The following is a 16,920-nucleotide window of genomic DNA, read 5'->3' on the forward strand; positions in this document are numbered from 1 at the left end:
ATTTACTGTGCAGCCCAGGTATGGCTATCTTCTTGCCTCGGCCTCCGGAGTGCTGGGATTAAAGGTGCTCAGCTATTCTGTTTTATTTTAGTTTAGTTTGTGTACAAATGCATATGTGTGAGGTGTGTGTGTGGGTGTGTGTGTCTGTGTGCGTGTGTGTGAGAATGTCAGTACACACACACTTGGGGAGGTCGGGGGACACCCTGGGAGTCGGTCCCCACCCCCCACCTTGTTTGAGGAGATCTTCGTTGCTTACGGCAGGCTGGCATGCCCATGAGCTTCTGAGGTTTATCCGGTCTCCACCTCGCATCTCACCACAGGAACACTGGAACTACAGGCACATGGTGCCACATCCGGCGTCTAGGGATTTGACCTCAGCCCCTCATAACTTACGCAACCAGCGCATTACCCACAGAGCCACCTTCCTAGCCCTGTACACACTACGCTTCTGATTTCGGACTTCTGAATTCTGGAAGACGTGATTCTAAGCCAATAAATGTGGTAATCTGTTGTAATACGGTGATTTGGGAAATTCTCAACCTTTCCCAATTGCGGAAGCCATTGGCAGGAAATACAGTTAGAAAACTTTGCTCTTGAGAGAAGACTGAATGTGGCCAACACCAGACCTACAGATGGAGGAAGACATGGACCAACACAGGAGCCTGCAACAAGTGGGGAGGAAGTGGACTCAGTCTTGGGAACCCAGAAGTATGGGGCGGTAGCAGGGAACAAGGGGACCCAATGGTGTCTGGAGGGGACCTAGGGTGCTGCCTTCGGCTGTCTAAGACTGAGTGTCTCAAGAAGAGCACCTGGGAGGCCTGAGGGACTGTGGATCCGGAGTGAGGTACCCAGTCCTATGTCCTCTGTCTGTCCATCACACCAACACAGAAAGTTTTGTCCTGAGAGGTGTTCTGAAAGCCCTAGGGATGGTAGTCACTCTGGCGTAAGCCCCGTCCCCAGGAACTCACTCCTCTCTCCTGGTATGGTTTCCTGAGAAGGACACCAGGAGGACAGTAGCCAGGCCAAGGCCAAGATCTTGAGGGCCCTTGTCAACATGGCTCTACTCTGTTCCTTGAGCCGCCTGTCCTGTCTGTCGCCCATCTCCACTGGCTCAGGCCAGCCCTATGTAAAGGTAGACACACTGGCGCCATAAAACCTGCCCTGTCCTCTCTGCCTGTCATAGGCTCAACTGTGCCTCTTCTCCTAGGGCAGGGCTCAGCCACTGACAGCACTGGGATGAATGGTCTCGGTCCTCTCAGAGCATCCAGGGTCCTACAGGTAGTAGCCTTGTTGCCATGGTTCTGGAGTTTGAGACGTGCTTTCAGACACCTAGTCTTCGACCATTCCAGCCACTCTCCTGCCTCCTGGGCTGCACATTTTCCTGACCTGTCCTGAGCTGTCAGGGTACAAGAAAGAAGCGACATTTTAGGGGACGCAGGGAACTGAAGTGTGGGGCCAAGGAATGGCTGCCCGGGACATGCCCCTCCCCTGTGCAACTTGGGGTGCTAGGGGCAGGTGTCTTATCTAGTACCAGCACCCTGCCAGGCAGAACCATTCTGCCCAGCTGAGCTCAGTAGCCACCCACTGCCTCCTGGATGCCCGGTGCTTGCTACAGACCCTGCCCAGAGCTGCGGCCTCCAGTTCCCTCACCTTTAGTCATGTTGGCTTTCTCAGACAGGATCACAAGGATCTATGGGCAGGTGATGGTTGCTAAGAGAGGAAATACACATCTCCTCCCCCTCTTCCTCCTCCTCCTTCTTCTTTGACAGGGTCTTGCTATGCCCAGCTTAAGAGCTATTTTCTTGCTGGATGTAGTGGTGAACACCTTTAATCCCAGCACTTAGGAGGCAGAGGCAGGTGGATCGCCGTTGAGTTCGAGGACAGCCTGGTCTACATAGTGAGTCTCAGGACAGCTAGGGTTACATAGTGAGATCTTGGCTCAAAACTACCAAGTAAGCTGGGCATGGTGATTCATGCCTTTAATCCCAGCACTTGGGAAGCAGAGGCAGGAGGATTGATGTAAGTTCGAGGCCAGCCAAAGCAAGTCCAGAACAGCCAAGACTACACAGAGAAACCTTGTCTCCAAAAACCAAAACCCAAAAACCAAAACAAAGCAACAAGAAAAACCCCAAATAAATAAAATAAACAGAAGTTCAGGGTCACCCTTAGCTACATAGTCAGTTCAAGGCCAGTCTAGGCTATGTGAGACGCTGTCTCTAAATAAATAAAGAAGTAAAAGTGAGAGAGAGAGAGAGAGACAGACAGACAGACAGACAGACAGACAGACAGACAGACAGAGATTTTCTTCAGTTGTGTAACCATTAGTAAGTTGCCCATATTCCTGTAAATAACCCTCCACCCATCTCTTCAATGGAGGTGTTGTAGAAAGTCTCAATGTCTCCAAGAGTCCTCTTGTCTTCTTCTGTCTGTCACCATGTTAATTAATAGCCACACCCTTACGGCTAAACCGACCACCTCGACCGATTCTGTGGATGTAGTTTTCCCTGTTGGTGGGAAGGTCATAATTGATGACTAAAGTGACCTGCTGCACATCAAGGCTTCTGGCCAACAGGTCAGTGGTAGTCAATACTCTGCTAGATCAGACCAGAACTCTCTCATGATCACATCTCGTTCCTTTTGGTCCATAGTTCCATGCATGGCAGAAACAGTGAAATCCCGGACATGCATCGAGAAGCCTGCTTCTTAGTCCCGCATTCTGCAAGCAGGCCTGAGGCCCAGGCTGGAGGGTGGGGCTGCATTAGTACCGGCCTCCCCTACTCCCCCCAACCCCCCCCGCCCCTCGCCAGGCTTCTGGAGACCAGATCAGGGTGTCTGACTGGATTCCTGAGATGCAATTGCCTGGGGTTAGACCTGGGTGAGGGTTGCAGAGCAGCCAGTGTTCTCTGGGTTTATGACCACAGAAAATCCGAGTGTGAACCAGACATGGTGGTACTAAGTTCAGTGTCACCCAAGACTACACAAGTAGACCTGATATCAAAATAAATAAATAAATAAATAAATAAGGTGGTCGGTGACCTGTGCCAACAGTGCAGAGGTAGAAGCAGGAGGAAAAAAAGGAAGGAAGGAAGGAGAGACTGGGTGAGAGGTGGAGGCAGGAGGATGAGAAGTTCAAAGTCATCTTTGGCTATATAGAGAGGCCCAGGCCAGCCTGGGCTACATGGGATCATGTTTGGGGGTGGGGAGTTGTCAGGAGAGACCTAGCAGAATCCCAGGGAAGGTACACACAGCAGGAGTCGACAGAGCATGCCTTGTACCTGGGGCACCCAGGAGCCTGGGCTAGGCCATCTCCCCTTCCACCTCACTTCTGACCTATTTGTTTTTAGGACCCAGCTCTCTGCCCCAGTTCATACTCTAGAGCCCGTTGGTCACTCACCACCTTGATTTTCAGAATCTAGAATATTTCCCTGACCAGCTCCTCTGAGATTCTGGGCTCTGTCTTTCCTGACCAAAAATTCTTGGGGTCTCTGTCTATACCAATCTCCCAGACACCCAATAGTCATCAAAGACTCAAGGGTACCTTTAACTTATATATTAGTTTGTTTGTTTTAAGACAAAGGTCTTGTAATGCAGCCTTCACTTGCTTGCCTCAAACTCCCAATGTAGACTAGGCTGGCCTGGACTTGAGTTCAGAGAGATCCTTTGCCTCTGCTAAGTGTTGGGATTAAAAGTGAGAGACACCACACCTGGCTCTCAAGGATACCTTTATTTATTTATTTATTTATTTTTCTTTTTTCTGTTTTTCAAGACAGGGTTTCTCTGTGTAGCCTTGGCTGTCCTGGACTCACTTTGTAGACCAGGCTGGCCTTGAACTCACAGCGATGCGCCTGCCTCTGCCTCCCAAGTGCTGGCATTAAAGTGCGCCACCACACTCGGCTCTCAACGATACCTTTTAAACTAATGTGTTTAGTAAATTGGAAAGCCTATTTTGTGTGTATGCTGTTGGAGACAGAACCTGGGGCCTCCCACATGCTAAGCAAGCCATCCACTACTGAGCTACATCCCTAGCTGGTGGACACCTTTTAAGATCACAGAGGGAAAAAAAAAAAAAGATCACAGAGGGTAGACAGATCCCCCTAGGATTGAGCTAGAAGGGGCTGGACAGGCAGGGAGGCCTCTGGCACCTCAAGAGTGACAGGCTGTGATGGCCACATTGTCCCCATAGCTTGGCTCAGCTTCACTTCCTGTTCTTTCATCATCCAGGGGCCTGAGGGGACAGATTCTAGGACAGTAGTCTCTCTGCTGGGGGTGGAGGTGGGTGGGAGAGTGAGGGTTGTGGGGGGGTAAGGGTGTGGGGTTAGGGGGTGAGGGTGGGAGGGATGCATCCTAGATATGTATGTGGGAGGGTGAGGCTGCATCCTAGGGGTGTGTGTGTGTCTGTGTGTGTGTGTGTGTGTGTGTGTGTGTGTGACTGCATCCTAGGGGTGTGTGTGTGTGTGTGTGTGTGTGTGTGTGTGTGTGTGTGTGTGTTGGTAAGGTTACATCCTAGGCGTGTGTGTGTGAGTCTGCATCCTAGGGGTGTGTGTGTGACTCTGCATCCTAGGGGTGTGTGTGTGAGACTGCATCCTAGGTGTGTGTGTGTGTGTGTGTTTGTCTGTGTGAGAGACTGTATCCTAGGTGTGTGTGTGTATGTGTAGGCTCTTTCCCTCAGGCCTCAGGTAGCAGAGGGGAGGTGGGAGGCCAGGGGCATAAGTAGGTAGATCATTGAGCCCTTTGGTCCTGTGCAGGGCCAGAGGACCTTGGTCTAGCCTAGGTTAGATGTCTAGATGCAGCTCAGTAGGTCATCTGGAGGATGGGGCACACAATATAGTCCCTGGGATCCATCACTACCTTCCATGGATGCTGGCCAAGCCCAGTGAGGAAATGGCTTCCTCCAGGACAAGGCTGGAATCAGCCGGGAGGGAGACCACTGAGGCAAGTTTCCTCTGCACAAGGCTATGGCCAAGGACAGAGGGATGTCTTCTCCAGGGAAGATGATTTCTTTTCTTTTTTTTTTCTTTGTTTTTTTTTTTTTAAATATTTATTTATTATTATTATGTACACGGTGTTCTGCCTGCATGTACACCTGCACACCAGAAGAGGGCACCAAATAACATTACAGATGGTTTGTGAGCCACCATGTGGTTGCTGGGAATTGAACTCAGGACCTTTGGAAGAGCAGGCAGCGCTCTTAACCACTGAGCCATCTCTCCAGCCCTTCTTTTCTTTTTTTTTTTTTAAAGAATTTTTTATTTATTATGTATACAGTGTACAGCTACAGGCCAGAAGAAGGTACCAGATCTCATTCTAGATGGTTGTGAGCCACCATGTGGTTGCTGAGAATTGAACTCAGGGCCTCTGGAAGAGCAGACAATGCTCTTAACCTCTGAGCCACCTCTCCAGCCCCCTTTTTTGGTTTTTTGAGACAGGGTCACTTTGTAGACAAGGCTGGCCTCGAACTCATAAAGATCGGATCCACCTGCCTCTGCCTCCCAAGTGGTGGGATTAAAGGCATGCGTCACCATGCCCGGCTGAGAAGATGACTTCTTAAGGACAAGGTGGAACCCTGCCTTCTGATCCAAAATAGCCGGAACACATAGGGCAGTGTGGAGCCATCCCCCGCACACCCACTTTCCCCAGGGGGCTGGTGTTTGCCTCACATGATCCCCCTATCCTCCATGGTAAGTTGGCACCATGAACCTTAGACATACGCAAGGACTGTGCGGTACAGGAGGTGGGCTCGGGGTGGGGTCCCTGAGAGTTCAGTTGCTGCCCTGTCTGCTCCTGTACATGGCAGTGGGGTCATGAGAAAGCGAAAGGGTGCAAGGTATTGGCCACACCCAGGCAAGTCTTTTGGATACCTCACCCTGTGCCAAGACCAAGTGTGAGCTTGGCAGGCTTGGAACAGTGTGTCCTATTCTTCCTTTCTGGGTCATTTATGCTCGCTGCCCTGCCCTTCCTTAAACAAGGAAACTGCACAGGGTCTGGTATAATGGGACCTTTTTGGTTTCCCTCAGTTGCGTACAGAGTCGGACCTTTATCACGCAACACCATCTTGACTTTCTGATGAGCTAGGACTCTTGGTGGGGTCATGGGTGTGGGGTGGGGTGGGGACACTGTCCAGATCTCAGCTGCTGACCCACGGGCAGTCCCCTAGTGCCTGCCAGAATCGGGAGCTCTGGGAATGTCCCTCCTGTCCTTGCCTCCCCTGCAGCCCTTCCTGTAGCGGCTCAACCTTGCACAATCCCGACCTGGGGGAGATAAGGACAGAAATCTTGCCAAGTATTTCAACAGGATGTGCTGACAATTGCCTCACGCTTCCTGGACTTGGTAAATGATGGATTCCCCCCCCCCCTCCCGGGAGGGGGGGCTGGCAGTCAGGTGGCCCATAAAGCGTGCCCCTGGGACGTCCTCCTCACTCTCTCCTCTTCCTCCTCTACGTATCGGATCCCGTAACTGATGAAACCTATGGCTCCGAGGGTCCTCTGTCTGGGCATTTTCCTGCTTGGAGTCTGGCAGAGCCAGGCCTGGATCTCAACTGAGAACTTGGTCCCTGCCCCGAATCTGAGCAGGGTTCCCCTGCAGCCAAACTTTCAGAATGATCAGGTAGGGGCCTGAAAGGGCAGCTGTGGGAGGGGCAAGGAGAAACGGTGAGGGGGGGGCAGAAGGGAGGAGAAGCCAAAGGTTTGGTGGGCTAGGTAGGGGTAGCTAGGATGGCTAGGATTCCAGGAGTGTGGAGCCTAGGCTTCAGCCGGCCGTCACCCTGTGTGCCACACCTTTGTCCACTCCCAAAGCCACTCTGACAGATCTTCACAGGGTTGTCTCCTCTCCTACAGTCTCCACTGTTTAGGTAAGGCAGGGAATCCCTTGAAGAGGAAATGGAGGTACAGCAACCCCAGGACTCCTGCCAGTATCTCTAGACAGAGTGAGCCTGGGACCCTGCTGCCCTCCAGCTGGGGTGCCTGGGGGTACCAACAGGGACAGGGCAGGAAGAGCAGCCTGTGAGGCCATTCCTGGCCCCATCTGTCACCAGCCTCTGTCATTAGTTCCAGGGGAGATGGTATGTTGTGGGCCTGGCAGGCAATGCGATCCAGAAAAAAGAAGGCAGCCAATTTATGATGTACACCACCACCTACGACCTACAAAGGGACAATAGCTACAACGTCACCTCCATCCTGATCAGGTGAAGCCCTGTTACCCAAGGACATTTCTTTCTCTTTACTTCCCCCCACCACCCCCCCCCAATCCTGTCTTCTGCCAAAGAGGAATTGGGCACACAGTGTATAGAAATCAAGAGGGGAAAGGCTGGGGCGCTGCTCGGTCCACTGAGTGCAAGCCACGTCAGCTTGAGATTCTGAGTTCCAGTCCCAGAATCAACACTGAGAAGCTGGGTGTGGCATCCCAGCCCTGGGGAGGTGGAGTCAGGATCCCTGGGACTTGCTTGACAACCAGTCTAATCCAGTCTTCGAGTTCCAGGGTCAGTGAGCGATCTTGTTTCAAAAATAAGATGGAGGGGCTGGGGAGATGGCTCGGCCGTTTAGGAGAACCAGCTGCTCTTGTAGAGTACCCTGGTTTGATTCCCAGCACCCACATGGCAGCTCACAACTGTCTGTAACCCCAGTTCCTAAAGATCCAACACCCTCTTCTGACCTCCACAAGCACCTTTACTCAAGTGCAGCACTACACATCACAGACCAAAACCAGGGCTCTGCACTTGCAAGGCTGGTGCTCTACCACTGAGCTAAATCCCCAACACCGATAATAATTGTGTTGTTTGTTTGTTTTGAGACAGGGTTTCTCTAAGTAGCCTTGGCTGCTCTGGACTCGCTTTGTAGACCAGGCTGGCCTCAAACTTACTGCCTCTGCCTCCCTGAGAGGCAGAAGTGTGCACAACAGAAGTGGGGTGGGGTGGGGTGGGGTGGGGGGGCTGTGTCAGATGCTGTGCCTTTACGATGCAGTAAAGCCATTGGCATGGCCACCCAAGCAAGGGTTGATGGGCAACCGGGTGTGAGTAGAACAGTTTCTAGGTCACATTGCCTTATGCCAAGGCTTGGTCTGGGGCTCCAGCAAGGACAATCTTGGCTCAGTTGGAGCAAGGGAGGATGGGAGAGGGTGCCACAAGAGTGGGAAGGTCAGGCAGTCAACTGGGGAGATGACAGTAGTAGGGCTAGGGTCTGGAGGGAGGAGCCAGGGCCCACCATGTGCAGTATGGTATTGACTCTAACAACTGGGTAAGCTGGGGTTGGAGCAAAAGATCTGAGGAGCGGGCCGGGCGTGGTGGCACACGCCTTTAATCCCAGCACTCAGGAGGCGATCTCTGTGAGTTCGAGGCCAGCCTGGTCTACAAAGCGAGTCCCGGATAGCCAAGGCTACACAGAGAAACCCTGTCTCGAAAAACAACAACAACAAAAGATCTGAGGAGCAAAGTGTAGATGAAAGGCAGGTGCGGAGAGCTCAGCTATAGGGTCCAGGGGACTGAGTGGGACTTGGGGAAAGGTCACATTTGGCCTGAGGGCTAGGAGCATAGTGCTTAGCTTAGAGCAGGCTGGCAGCTCAGAATTAACTGCCAAGAGAGGTGCGAGAGAGGGAGCAGAGAAAAAAGAACAGGGGTACTGTTTGGGGCCCGGATTATGGGTGAATAGGGGAGGCCACCCAGGAAAGGCACCAGGAGTGGGGACAGTGTGTGCTGGGAAAGGGTCTCAGCAGGGTGAGGCAGGGCAAACTCAGAGGGGGAAGGCCCAAGTGTATCTAAGATGGGTGGGAGGGGCCTCCTGCCGGGTTTGGATTGGACAGGCGTTGGGGGACCCCAGAATCCAAAGGGCATTCCAGCCTGTGCCATGCACATCCTTGCTCACTCCTGTCTCTCCCACAGGGGCCAGGACTGTGACTACTGGACCAGAACTTTTGTTCCAAGCTCCAAGCCTGGCCAGTTCACCCTGGGAAACATGCAGCGTGAGTCCTGAGTCGGGTGGGATCCTTGTCCTTCCACCCACATTTCGTGATGGAGACAACTCTCCTTTCTCTCAGCTTGGGTAGACCCATCCCTATTCTTCATGCTTTCAGGTTACCCTGGGTTACAAAGTTACACTGTACGAGTGGCCACTACCGACTACAACCAGTTTGCTATGGTATTTTTCCAGAAGACTTCTGAAAACAAGCAATACTTCAAAATTACCCTGTACGGTGAGTTCTCACCTGACCCTTAGGGACTCACATTCAAGTTATACTCAGGATTGGGGTCTCAAGGTCTCAGCTCCCAACCCCTTCAAGGAGAGGTCTGCAGAAAACAAGCCTGGGACCCTATTTGCTAGTTCAGTGATACTTAGGGTGTCCTGTGGCTACTCTCTGGCAATCTTGTTTCCAGGAAGAACCAAGAAACTGTCCTCTGAACTGAAGGATCAATTTGTCCGCTTTGCCACGTCTCTGGGCCTCACAGATAACCAAGTCATCTTCTCGGTCCCTAACGGTAATGGCCAGTTAGGGAGAAGGGGAGGGCATGTGGGGATGTGGGGATGTGGGCATGTGGGGGTGTGGGGACCATCCAGACTGATACCCACTCCACCAGAAAAAGGGAAGACTCAACCCCCTGCCTTAGTCATTGGGATCCACTTTGATGTTCGGGAGACCCTGTGACACCCCAAGTTCTAGGGAGCCCTTAGGGATCTCAGCTTTCAGTTTTCCTTCTGGCAGTTGACCCAGGGCATGCTCAGATGGCGATTCCAGGCCCATGTCCACGCTCCCTCAGCCTTGCTGCTCCAAGCTGCCTCCTCCCACCGTTGAAGGCTATTTCCTCTCCAAACCCTGAACCTTGCTGACTTGAGCCTCGCCCCATCCCATAACTTGGGAGACACCTTGCTTTCGAGTGACTTGGGCAGGAAGCTCCAGCCAGGCCACACAGAGCCACCAGCTGAGAGGCTACCGAGGCTTAGCAGGTGGACAGGCAGAAAACCTGGGTATATGAGCCGACATGGACCTCACACCCCTACCCTACACAGCAACCCTTTAGGCCTTTCTCTCAACACTGTCCCTAGGCTGTGCCAACCCTGAAAGAAGCCGCAGGCATCTGCCAGCCAGAGAGCATACACATGCTTGCCCCTGCCCTCTGTTCTGATGAACTTTTCTCTCTTACAGACCAATGCATTGACAACTGAACAGACGGTGAGTGTGTTGGACTGTGATGGGCAGGGGCCTGATGGGGGGCCAGGAGACAGTGGACTGAGGTTTCCAGCTTTTCTTTATTCCTTTCTTGAATTGTGGTGTCTCCATTTAACAGTCATTTCTCAGGTGCCTCCTGTCTGACCGCCCACCCCATCTTCCCTGTCGCCAGAGGAACACCTGGCTGCCCCACCCGCCACGATAGCACCAGCTCTGTCTTCTTATTTGGGCAGGAACTGCCCATCCACCTGTCCCGAAGCTGCCCCGCTGATGGAGCTCCCTTGTCTGCTAAATAAATACCTGCCCGCAGTTCTCTGAGTCTGTGTTGCTTTAACCCCATAACAGTGAGGAGCGGAAGGGCCAAGGGTGGGCTCACTCCAGTATCATTGCAGCGTGATGGTGGAGCCGCAGAGAGAAAGCCCGGGGAAGAGAAAGTCCCAGTCAGCCTCCCCTCCAGCTCTACCATCATGCCCACCACCTGCCCCGAGTCCCTCCTATACAAAACAAGTACCACACCTGCTGAGGGTTCAAACCCTGGGCTCACCACGGGAGCAGCACAAGCTTCTCTGCGCCCTTGCCTCCAATGGCTGGCTTGCACTTGGCCACCTATCACAGGCCCCAAAGCAGTAACCCCTCTAGGACTGGGAAGAGCCTGGAGGGGACATGACCTCAATGTTGCTTGCCCCACTCCCAGATCCTGTGATCAGTGGGAGTCTGTGACCAGGGTAGGTGGGCACACGGGGGCCTTTCTCTGCCTCCTGAGTGCTGGGGTTAAAGGCGTGTGCCCCCACCCCCAGATTCCTATTTATTTCTATTTATTCAATTTATATGGATGTTTCACCTCTCTTTGTATGGGTGCGGATCACATACATGCAGTTCCTAGGACAGCCAGAAGGAGTTGGTTCACTTGGAGCTGAAGTTACAGACAGTTATGAGGCACCATGTGGGTGCTGGGAATTACCCTGGTCCTTCAGGACAGTGTTCTTAACTACTGAGCCAACTCTCCAGCTCTTATTTTTATATTTATTTATTATTATATTAATATATATTATTTATATATTATTATATATATTTATATATTATAAACAAATATAATTCTTTATTATTATCACCTACCTATTTATTTCTTGGGTTTTTTTTTTTTTTTTTTAGATAGGTTTTCTTTGTGTGGCCTTGGCTATTCTGGTTCTAGTTCCATACACCAGGCTGGCCTTGAACTCATAGATAACCACCTGCCTTTGCCTCCCGAGTGCTGAGATTAAAGGCATGCACTGCCACCGCCACCACCACCTCTGGCTTTATTTATTTATTTATTTATTTATTTATACTTTTAATGGTCTGTCTGGGGCTGGAGAGATGGCCCATAGGTTAAGAGCATTGGCTGCTCTTCCAAAGGTCCTGAGTTCAATTCCCAGCAATCACATGGTGGCTCCCAACCATCTGTAATGAGATCTGGTGTGCAGGATTACATGCAGGCAAAACACTATAAACTTAATAAATAAATCTTAATGGTCTGTCTGTGTGTGTACAAGTATGTGCACATGTGTTAAGTGCCTGAGGAGGCCAGAGACATTGAATTTCCCTGGAGCTGGCGTTACAGGTGGGTATGAACTGGGGCTAAATGCACTATCTGCTCTTAACTGCTGAACCATCTCTCCAGCACAGATACAGCTGCTTGTGTTAGACCAAGAAGTAGGCTTCCCACAGCCTCTTGCTCCTATTGAGCCCTTCAAGTCACAACTCTCATGGGACAAATAGGGCTTTATCCTTTCCCTGGCTAACGCAGATAAGAGCTTCCCTTCAGTATTGTAACAAGTTGCAACACACGGGCAGTTACGGTAGCTTCTTGTATTCTCTTCCAGTTCCTGATGCCCAAATTTGCACTAGTTTCCTGGTGTCCACAGGGTTGTGCTCCCTGCCTCGCCCAGCTTTACTTTTTTTTTTTAGCCCCCCCAGGCTGAGAACAGCTTGCACCCTGCAATGGCCACTGTGACACCAAGCTGCTGATGCCATGGGGTCTCCCGGCCATTAATCCATCGGAGTCCTGGTAAGTGAGCGTCCCTGAGACACCACCCTGACACTGCGCTCAACCCTGGACTGTTGTTCTTCTAGGGTGAGTTGACAGTCCTGGTCCTAGATGGTGACACTGGACAGGCCTCCTTTTCCTCCACCCCGCACATGGAGTGGGGCGTGTGACTGACTGCTGGGGCACTTTAGCGTGAAGCCTTCCATGATGGATAGCCACAAGTAGGGCCACTTAGCACACAGACCTCCCACAGCTCCCAGGTGCACCTACCGGAGAGTACAGCAAGCCTTTTCTTTTCCTCCTCCTCCTCCTCCCCCTCCTCCCCCTCTTCTTCTTCAAGATTTATTTATTATTCTGAATACAGTGCTCTGTTTGCATGTACACCCGCAGGCCAGAAGAGGGCATCAGATCACATTATAGATAGTCGTGAGCCGCCATGTGGTTGCTGGGAATTGAACTCAGGACCTCTGGAAGAGCAGTCAGTGCTCTTAACCTCTGAGCCATCTCTCCAGGCCAGCAAGCCCTTTCTGTACTACGAACCCGACGCACAGTCCTGGTGGTCTTTGAGAAGAGCCTCACACTCCTCCCCAATCCAAGTCATGTGGCTTTTGAAAGCCCTCAGAGAAGTGAGGAGGCCAAGATTGGCCAAGATAGGACAGAGGTTGTGGTAGCACAAGAGGGAGATGGGGAAAAGGTAGATTCCTGGTAACTGAGGAGAAGAGGTGCTGAGAGTTCTCGAAGCTACAGAAGGCTTTGGAAACCGCCTGTCTGACTCTGACCATGCGGAGGGGCGGAAGCAGCAGGATGGCGTTTCATATAAGTAAATCCCAAACTCTATGGTCTTGGCTCTAGCGCGCGCTCCACTGTCACAGCCGGCAGGAGGGGGGCGGGGCTCGGAAGCGAGAGGAGGCGGAGCCTGAGAGCGGACGGGGCGGGGCCCTGTTTAAGGGCGTGGTCGAGCCGAGGCCTCGGGGCGGGGCTCGGAGCAGGGCTCTGGGCGGACCCCGGTGCAGTGCTGCGTTCCACCCTTCCGGCCCGGCGTTCCATCAGCTGCTTGCACCTTCCTCCCAGCGCCGGCTTTCCGCGCGACGGTCGCCGAGTTCCATCTTTGCGTGGCCTCTGTGGCGCCCGCCCGAGCCCGCAATGTCAGGCCCCAACGGGGACCTAGGCATGCCGGTGGATGCGGGCGTGGAAGGCGAGAATGACAGCTTCGGGGAAGCAGGTGACCCGGGGGTGGGGAGTTGTTGAGGCGACCTTTACTTTGCCAGGGGTATGGTCCTGGAATATAGAATCGGGCCAGGATGTGGGGGCGTGGGAGGCACTGAAGAGAAGTCCCACCCCGCCCTTGGGTGGCTCTAGAGTTGTCCCCACAGCCACCTTGGAGGCAGTGGCCAGCACTAGCAAACGGATCCCTGGACGCTGCAGTACCGTAGAACTGTCGCTAACCAGCCCTGGTTACGTATAGGGAAACCGAGGCAGCCTCAGAGAAGCTTGTTGGTTTGGGATTTGCTTCAATTACTTTCTTCGCTGAAGGGCGGGGGCGGGTCCTGCTTGGCTCTGCAGGTGTTGACCGGGTGGGCGCCCCACTGTGCTGAGTCAGCACCTCCGCCACCTGGCATTGCTGATGTGACCTGCATACTGAGCACTGTGTTGGGTGCACAGCACTGTAGGACCTCAGGGGAGTATCAGCCCACAGACTCCCTTTTGCACGTTTGGGAACCTCAGTTTTCCCATCTGTAATATTGGGCACACTGTCTCTATTGAGATGTGTCGGGATTAAAGAGAAAATGGGACTCGATTCTAAGAGTCTAGTGCATGTGTTCCTTCGGAAAGTCCTCAGTGCCTGTAGAGGGTTGTTCTTCATGTAGTGAAATCTGGTGCTTACCTGGGGCAGGACTTACTGTGCAGTAAGGATGGGGTATGCTTTTGTTTTGCTATAAGAGCTTTATTGAGCTGTAAGTAGTCACATTTACACTGTACAGTTCCGCAGGTTTTCATATACTCACAGATATCCACTGTCACAGCAGGTTCAGAATATTTTCCTCATCTGGTTTCTGCCCTTAGTAAAGGCTGCCCTCCAGCCTGGTGGGTTACCAGGCTTACAGTGGGCGGTGTTGGGGAGCAGTGATAACGTGCAGTGAGTGACTGCTGGCCACCATGGTAGGAGCATCATGAGGTTGGGGGTGGGGAGTGTAGCACTGATGACACTGGGATGGTGGGGACAGGCTATGTGTCCCAGGACAGGAGCCATGGCTAGGAAGTACCCTGGACATAGATGAGCCTAGCCTGGGGACATCGTCTCTCAGCCCTTCTGGTAGCCTGGAACAGGAAGGGTGGATCGTAACATCTCTCCATTAAGTACTTGCTGTGGCCAGACCCCAACTGAGCTCTTAGTGGTCTGTAATCCTCAGTCCCCCACCCCAGTTTAATGAGGGGTTGCTGGGGCAGAGCAGATTTCAGACTCAAACCTAAGGTCTCTGACCTCCAGGTCTGAGTTTTGGCCCAGTCATTAAGTGGCTATAGGAAGCTGTGCTAGTTCCTTCCCTCTTAGGCCCCAGTTTCCCTATCTGGGCTGCCAGCAGCCTGCCGGGTAGTGGTGCGTGCCTTTAATCCCAGCACTCGGGAGGCAGAGGCAGGTGGATCTCTGTGAGTTCAAGGCCACCCTGGACTACAGAGTGAGTCCAGGACAGTCAAGGCTACACAGAGAAACCCTGTCTCAAAAACAAAAACAAAACAACAACAAAAAAAGAGCCAGCAGCCTTCAAAGCTCTGTCCTCTGTCAAAAGATGCCTTCTTTAGGTCATAGGACCCATCCTCCAAACGCAGGCAAATATACACTCATCCCAGAACACACCCCAGGGTGGAGGGCGCTTTTTCTTAAATCCATCAGCTACTTCCCTATGTTCCCAAGCTGGCAGCTGAGTGTTTGAGTCATGGGTTGGCTCAGAACTGGGTCCCGCAGTGGGCACGGACCCAGATCTTGGGTCCTAAGGGACACAGCATTGCCAAGAGGCAGGTCAGAAGCCGCTGTAGAGGAAGGAGGGCGGGGAAGACCTCGAGGAGGGGGTATTCTGAGCTGGTCCTGGAAGGGTTGTTGTGGTGGACGGATTCTAGATGGTAGACAGCCGAGCAAAGGCAGGGGCTGGAAAGTCAGAGCCTCCTTCACTCATTCATCCATTCACTAAATGCTCATGTGTGTTGTTGTCGTCCTCGTCGAGGGCACTGGGGCGACAGCAGAGAAGACAAGACCTGTCACCTCTCCCAGAGCTTTATAGTTGAGTGTGGGGGTGGAGTGCAGACCAGCACCCAAGTGACCACAGCAGTGCCTGAAGGTGGAGAGGTGGCGGCTGGAGGGTCAGGACAGGAGCCTGATCTGGTGTGGCACCTTGAGAGGGCACCCCTTGGTGACAGCCAAGGGTATAAGTGGTATTCGCCCCAGAGGGAAGGACAAGAGTACTGCCCACCCCCACCCCACCCCCCGCCATGCATTCCAGGAAGAGCCATCAGTATATTCAAAGGGCCTGAGATGCTGGGTGTGAGAGGGATGACTTCCCTGAAGCGTCTCCTCTTGTGGTACCTGCTTACTTTTTACACTAAGAATCAAAAAGGATTGGGGATGCACCGGAGGCCCTCTCAGGGGAGAGCTGGGGACACTGGGGTGTGTCTGTCAGCCCTGAGGAGACACAAGACCTTCCCTCTGTCTTTTCCCTTCCTCTCAGAGTACGCAGCCATCAACTCCATGTTGGATCAGATCAACTCTTGTCTGGACCACCTCGAGGAGAAGAATGACCACCTCCATGCCCGCCTCCAGGAGCTGCTGGAGTCCAATCGGCAGACGCGCCTGGAATTCCAGCAACAGCTTGGGGAGGACCCCAGTGATGCCAGCTCCTAGGTGCGGGGAGCCCCCAGCCAGGCCCCACCCTCGCCTCTTTAGGCCATGATCTGGCCTGGGTAGAACCTACTTGGCTTGGACACCATCTCAGGTACCAGCCTTCAGATCCCGCAGTGGGTCTAACCAGCCTGGACCAGTTCCCCCACTGCCCTCCTCGAGCCAGGCGTGGTCCTCCTACAACACACCCACTTCTGCCTCCCCAGCCCCTGGTCCCTTTCCTCTCCACCTAGGGCCGAGCGTCCATATTAAAGAGGTCTCCCACACCACTCCCTGACTCTTTCTTCTCTTTGTGCTGGGAATAAGGACCCCAGTAGCCACTGGAGGCAGATGGGGCACAGACTGGCCTGGCCCATGGGCTGTGTCATGGACCGTTCTTAGCCACCTTTCATTTCTGATGCAGAGGGCACGGGTGAGGTCAGGGCTTTCTCCCTCTGTGGTGTGCTGTCCTCTTCAGCTGCCTCCCAGTGTGACTTGAGATACAGTCTGTCTCTCTGGGCACTAGGGCCTTTTACTGAGATGACTGCTGCTAGGATTTGATGATAAACCTCAGTACCTTCCACTTGTAGCCTCAGTCTTCCCAGCTGGCACTATCTGAGCCAGGCTGCCTTATTTCCAGCACAGCTAAGGATGGGCCCCTTCGCTGCTGATCTGTCTCTGGGTTAAGAGGGCCTTGCCCTCTTGGTGAACTAAGAGCTGCGAGGACACCCCTAATCCTAACTCCATGCCTGACTTTGGCTTTTGTGAGATGCTGCGGGTTAGAGACCAACACAAGGGCACAGAACTCACATCTAGTGTTAAGTCCCAGCTGTTTGCCAGTCTGTGACTATTGGCAAGTCATGTGACCCTGCTA

At 52.9% G+C, this 16,920-nt stretch overlaps 2 protein-coding genes across 2 annotated transcripts; both read left to right on the forward strand.

Annotated features, from left to right (window-relative positions):
- The first annotated feature begins 6,402 nt into the window (after positions 1–6,402).
- Positions 6,403–9,203, forward strand: Lcn2 (lipocalin 2). The gene is made up of 4 exons (XM_051166290.1): positions 6,403–6,603; positions 7,044–7,180; positions 8,870–8,949; positions 9,061–9,203. Exons 1-4 carry the CDS (start codon positions 6,457–6,459, stop codon positions 9,201–9,203), a joined length of 507 nt encoding a protein of 168 aa, XP_051022247.1. The 5' UTR covers positions 6,403–6,456.
- A 3,979-nt stretch (positions 9,204–13,182) lies between these two features.
- Bbln (bublin coiled coil protein) lies at positions 13,183–16,336 on the forward strand. The gene is made up of 2 exons (XM_051166916.1): positions 13,183–13,400; positions 15,898–16,336. The coding sequence occupies exons 1-2, from the start codon at positions 13,322–13,324 to the stop codon at positions 16,068–16,070; spliced, it is 252 nt and encodes an 83-aa protein (XP_051022873.1). The 5' UTR covers positions 13,183–13,321; the 3' UTR covers positions 16,071–16,336.
- Positions 16,337–16,920: the final 584 nt, after the last annotated feature.

Source organism: Acomys russatus, chromosome 24, assembly GCF_903995435.1.
Source record: "Acomys russatus chromosome 24, mAcoRus1.1, whole genome shotgun sequence".
NCBI lineage: Eukaryota > Metazoa > Chordata > Mammalia > Rodentia > Muridae > Acomys > Acomys russatus.

Coding starts and splice junctions, on each gene's coding strand:
- Lcn2 (XM_051166290.1), top strand. CDS start 6,457: ATGAAACCTATGGCTCCGAGGGTCCTCTGTCTGGGCATTTTCCTGCTT. Junction 7,181..8,869: donor GTCACCTCCATCCTGATCAG/GTGAAGCCCTGT, acceptor TCTCTCCCACAG/GGGCCAGGACTGTGACTACT. Junction 8,950..9,060: donor CACCCTGGGAAACATGCAGC/GTGAGTCCTGAG, acceptor TCATGCTTTCAG/GTTACCCTGGGTTACAAAGT.
- Bbln (XM_051166916.1), top strand. CDS start 13,322: ATGTCAGGCCCCAACGGGGACCTAGGCATGCCGGTGGATGCGGGCGTG. Junction 13,401..15,897: donor TGACAGCTTCGGGGAAGCAG/GTGACCCGGGGG, acceptor CCTTCCTCTCAG/AGTACGCAGCCATCAACTCC.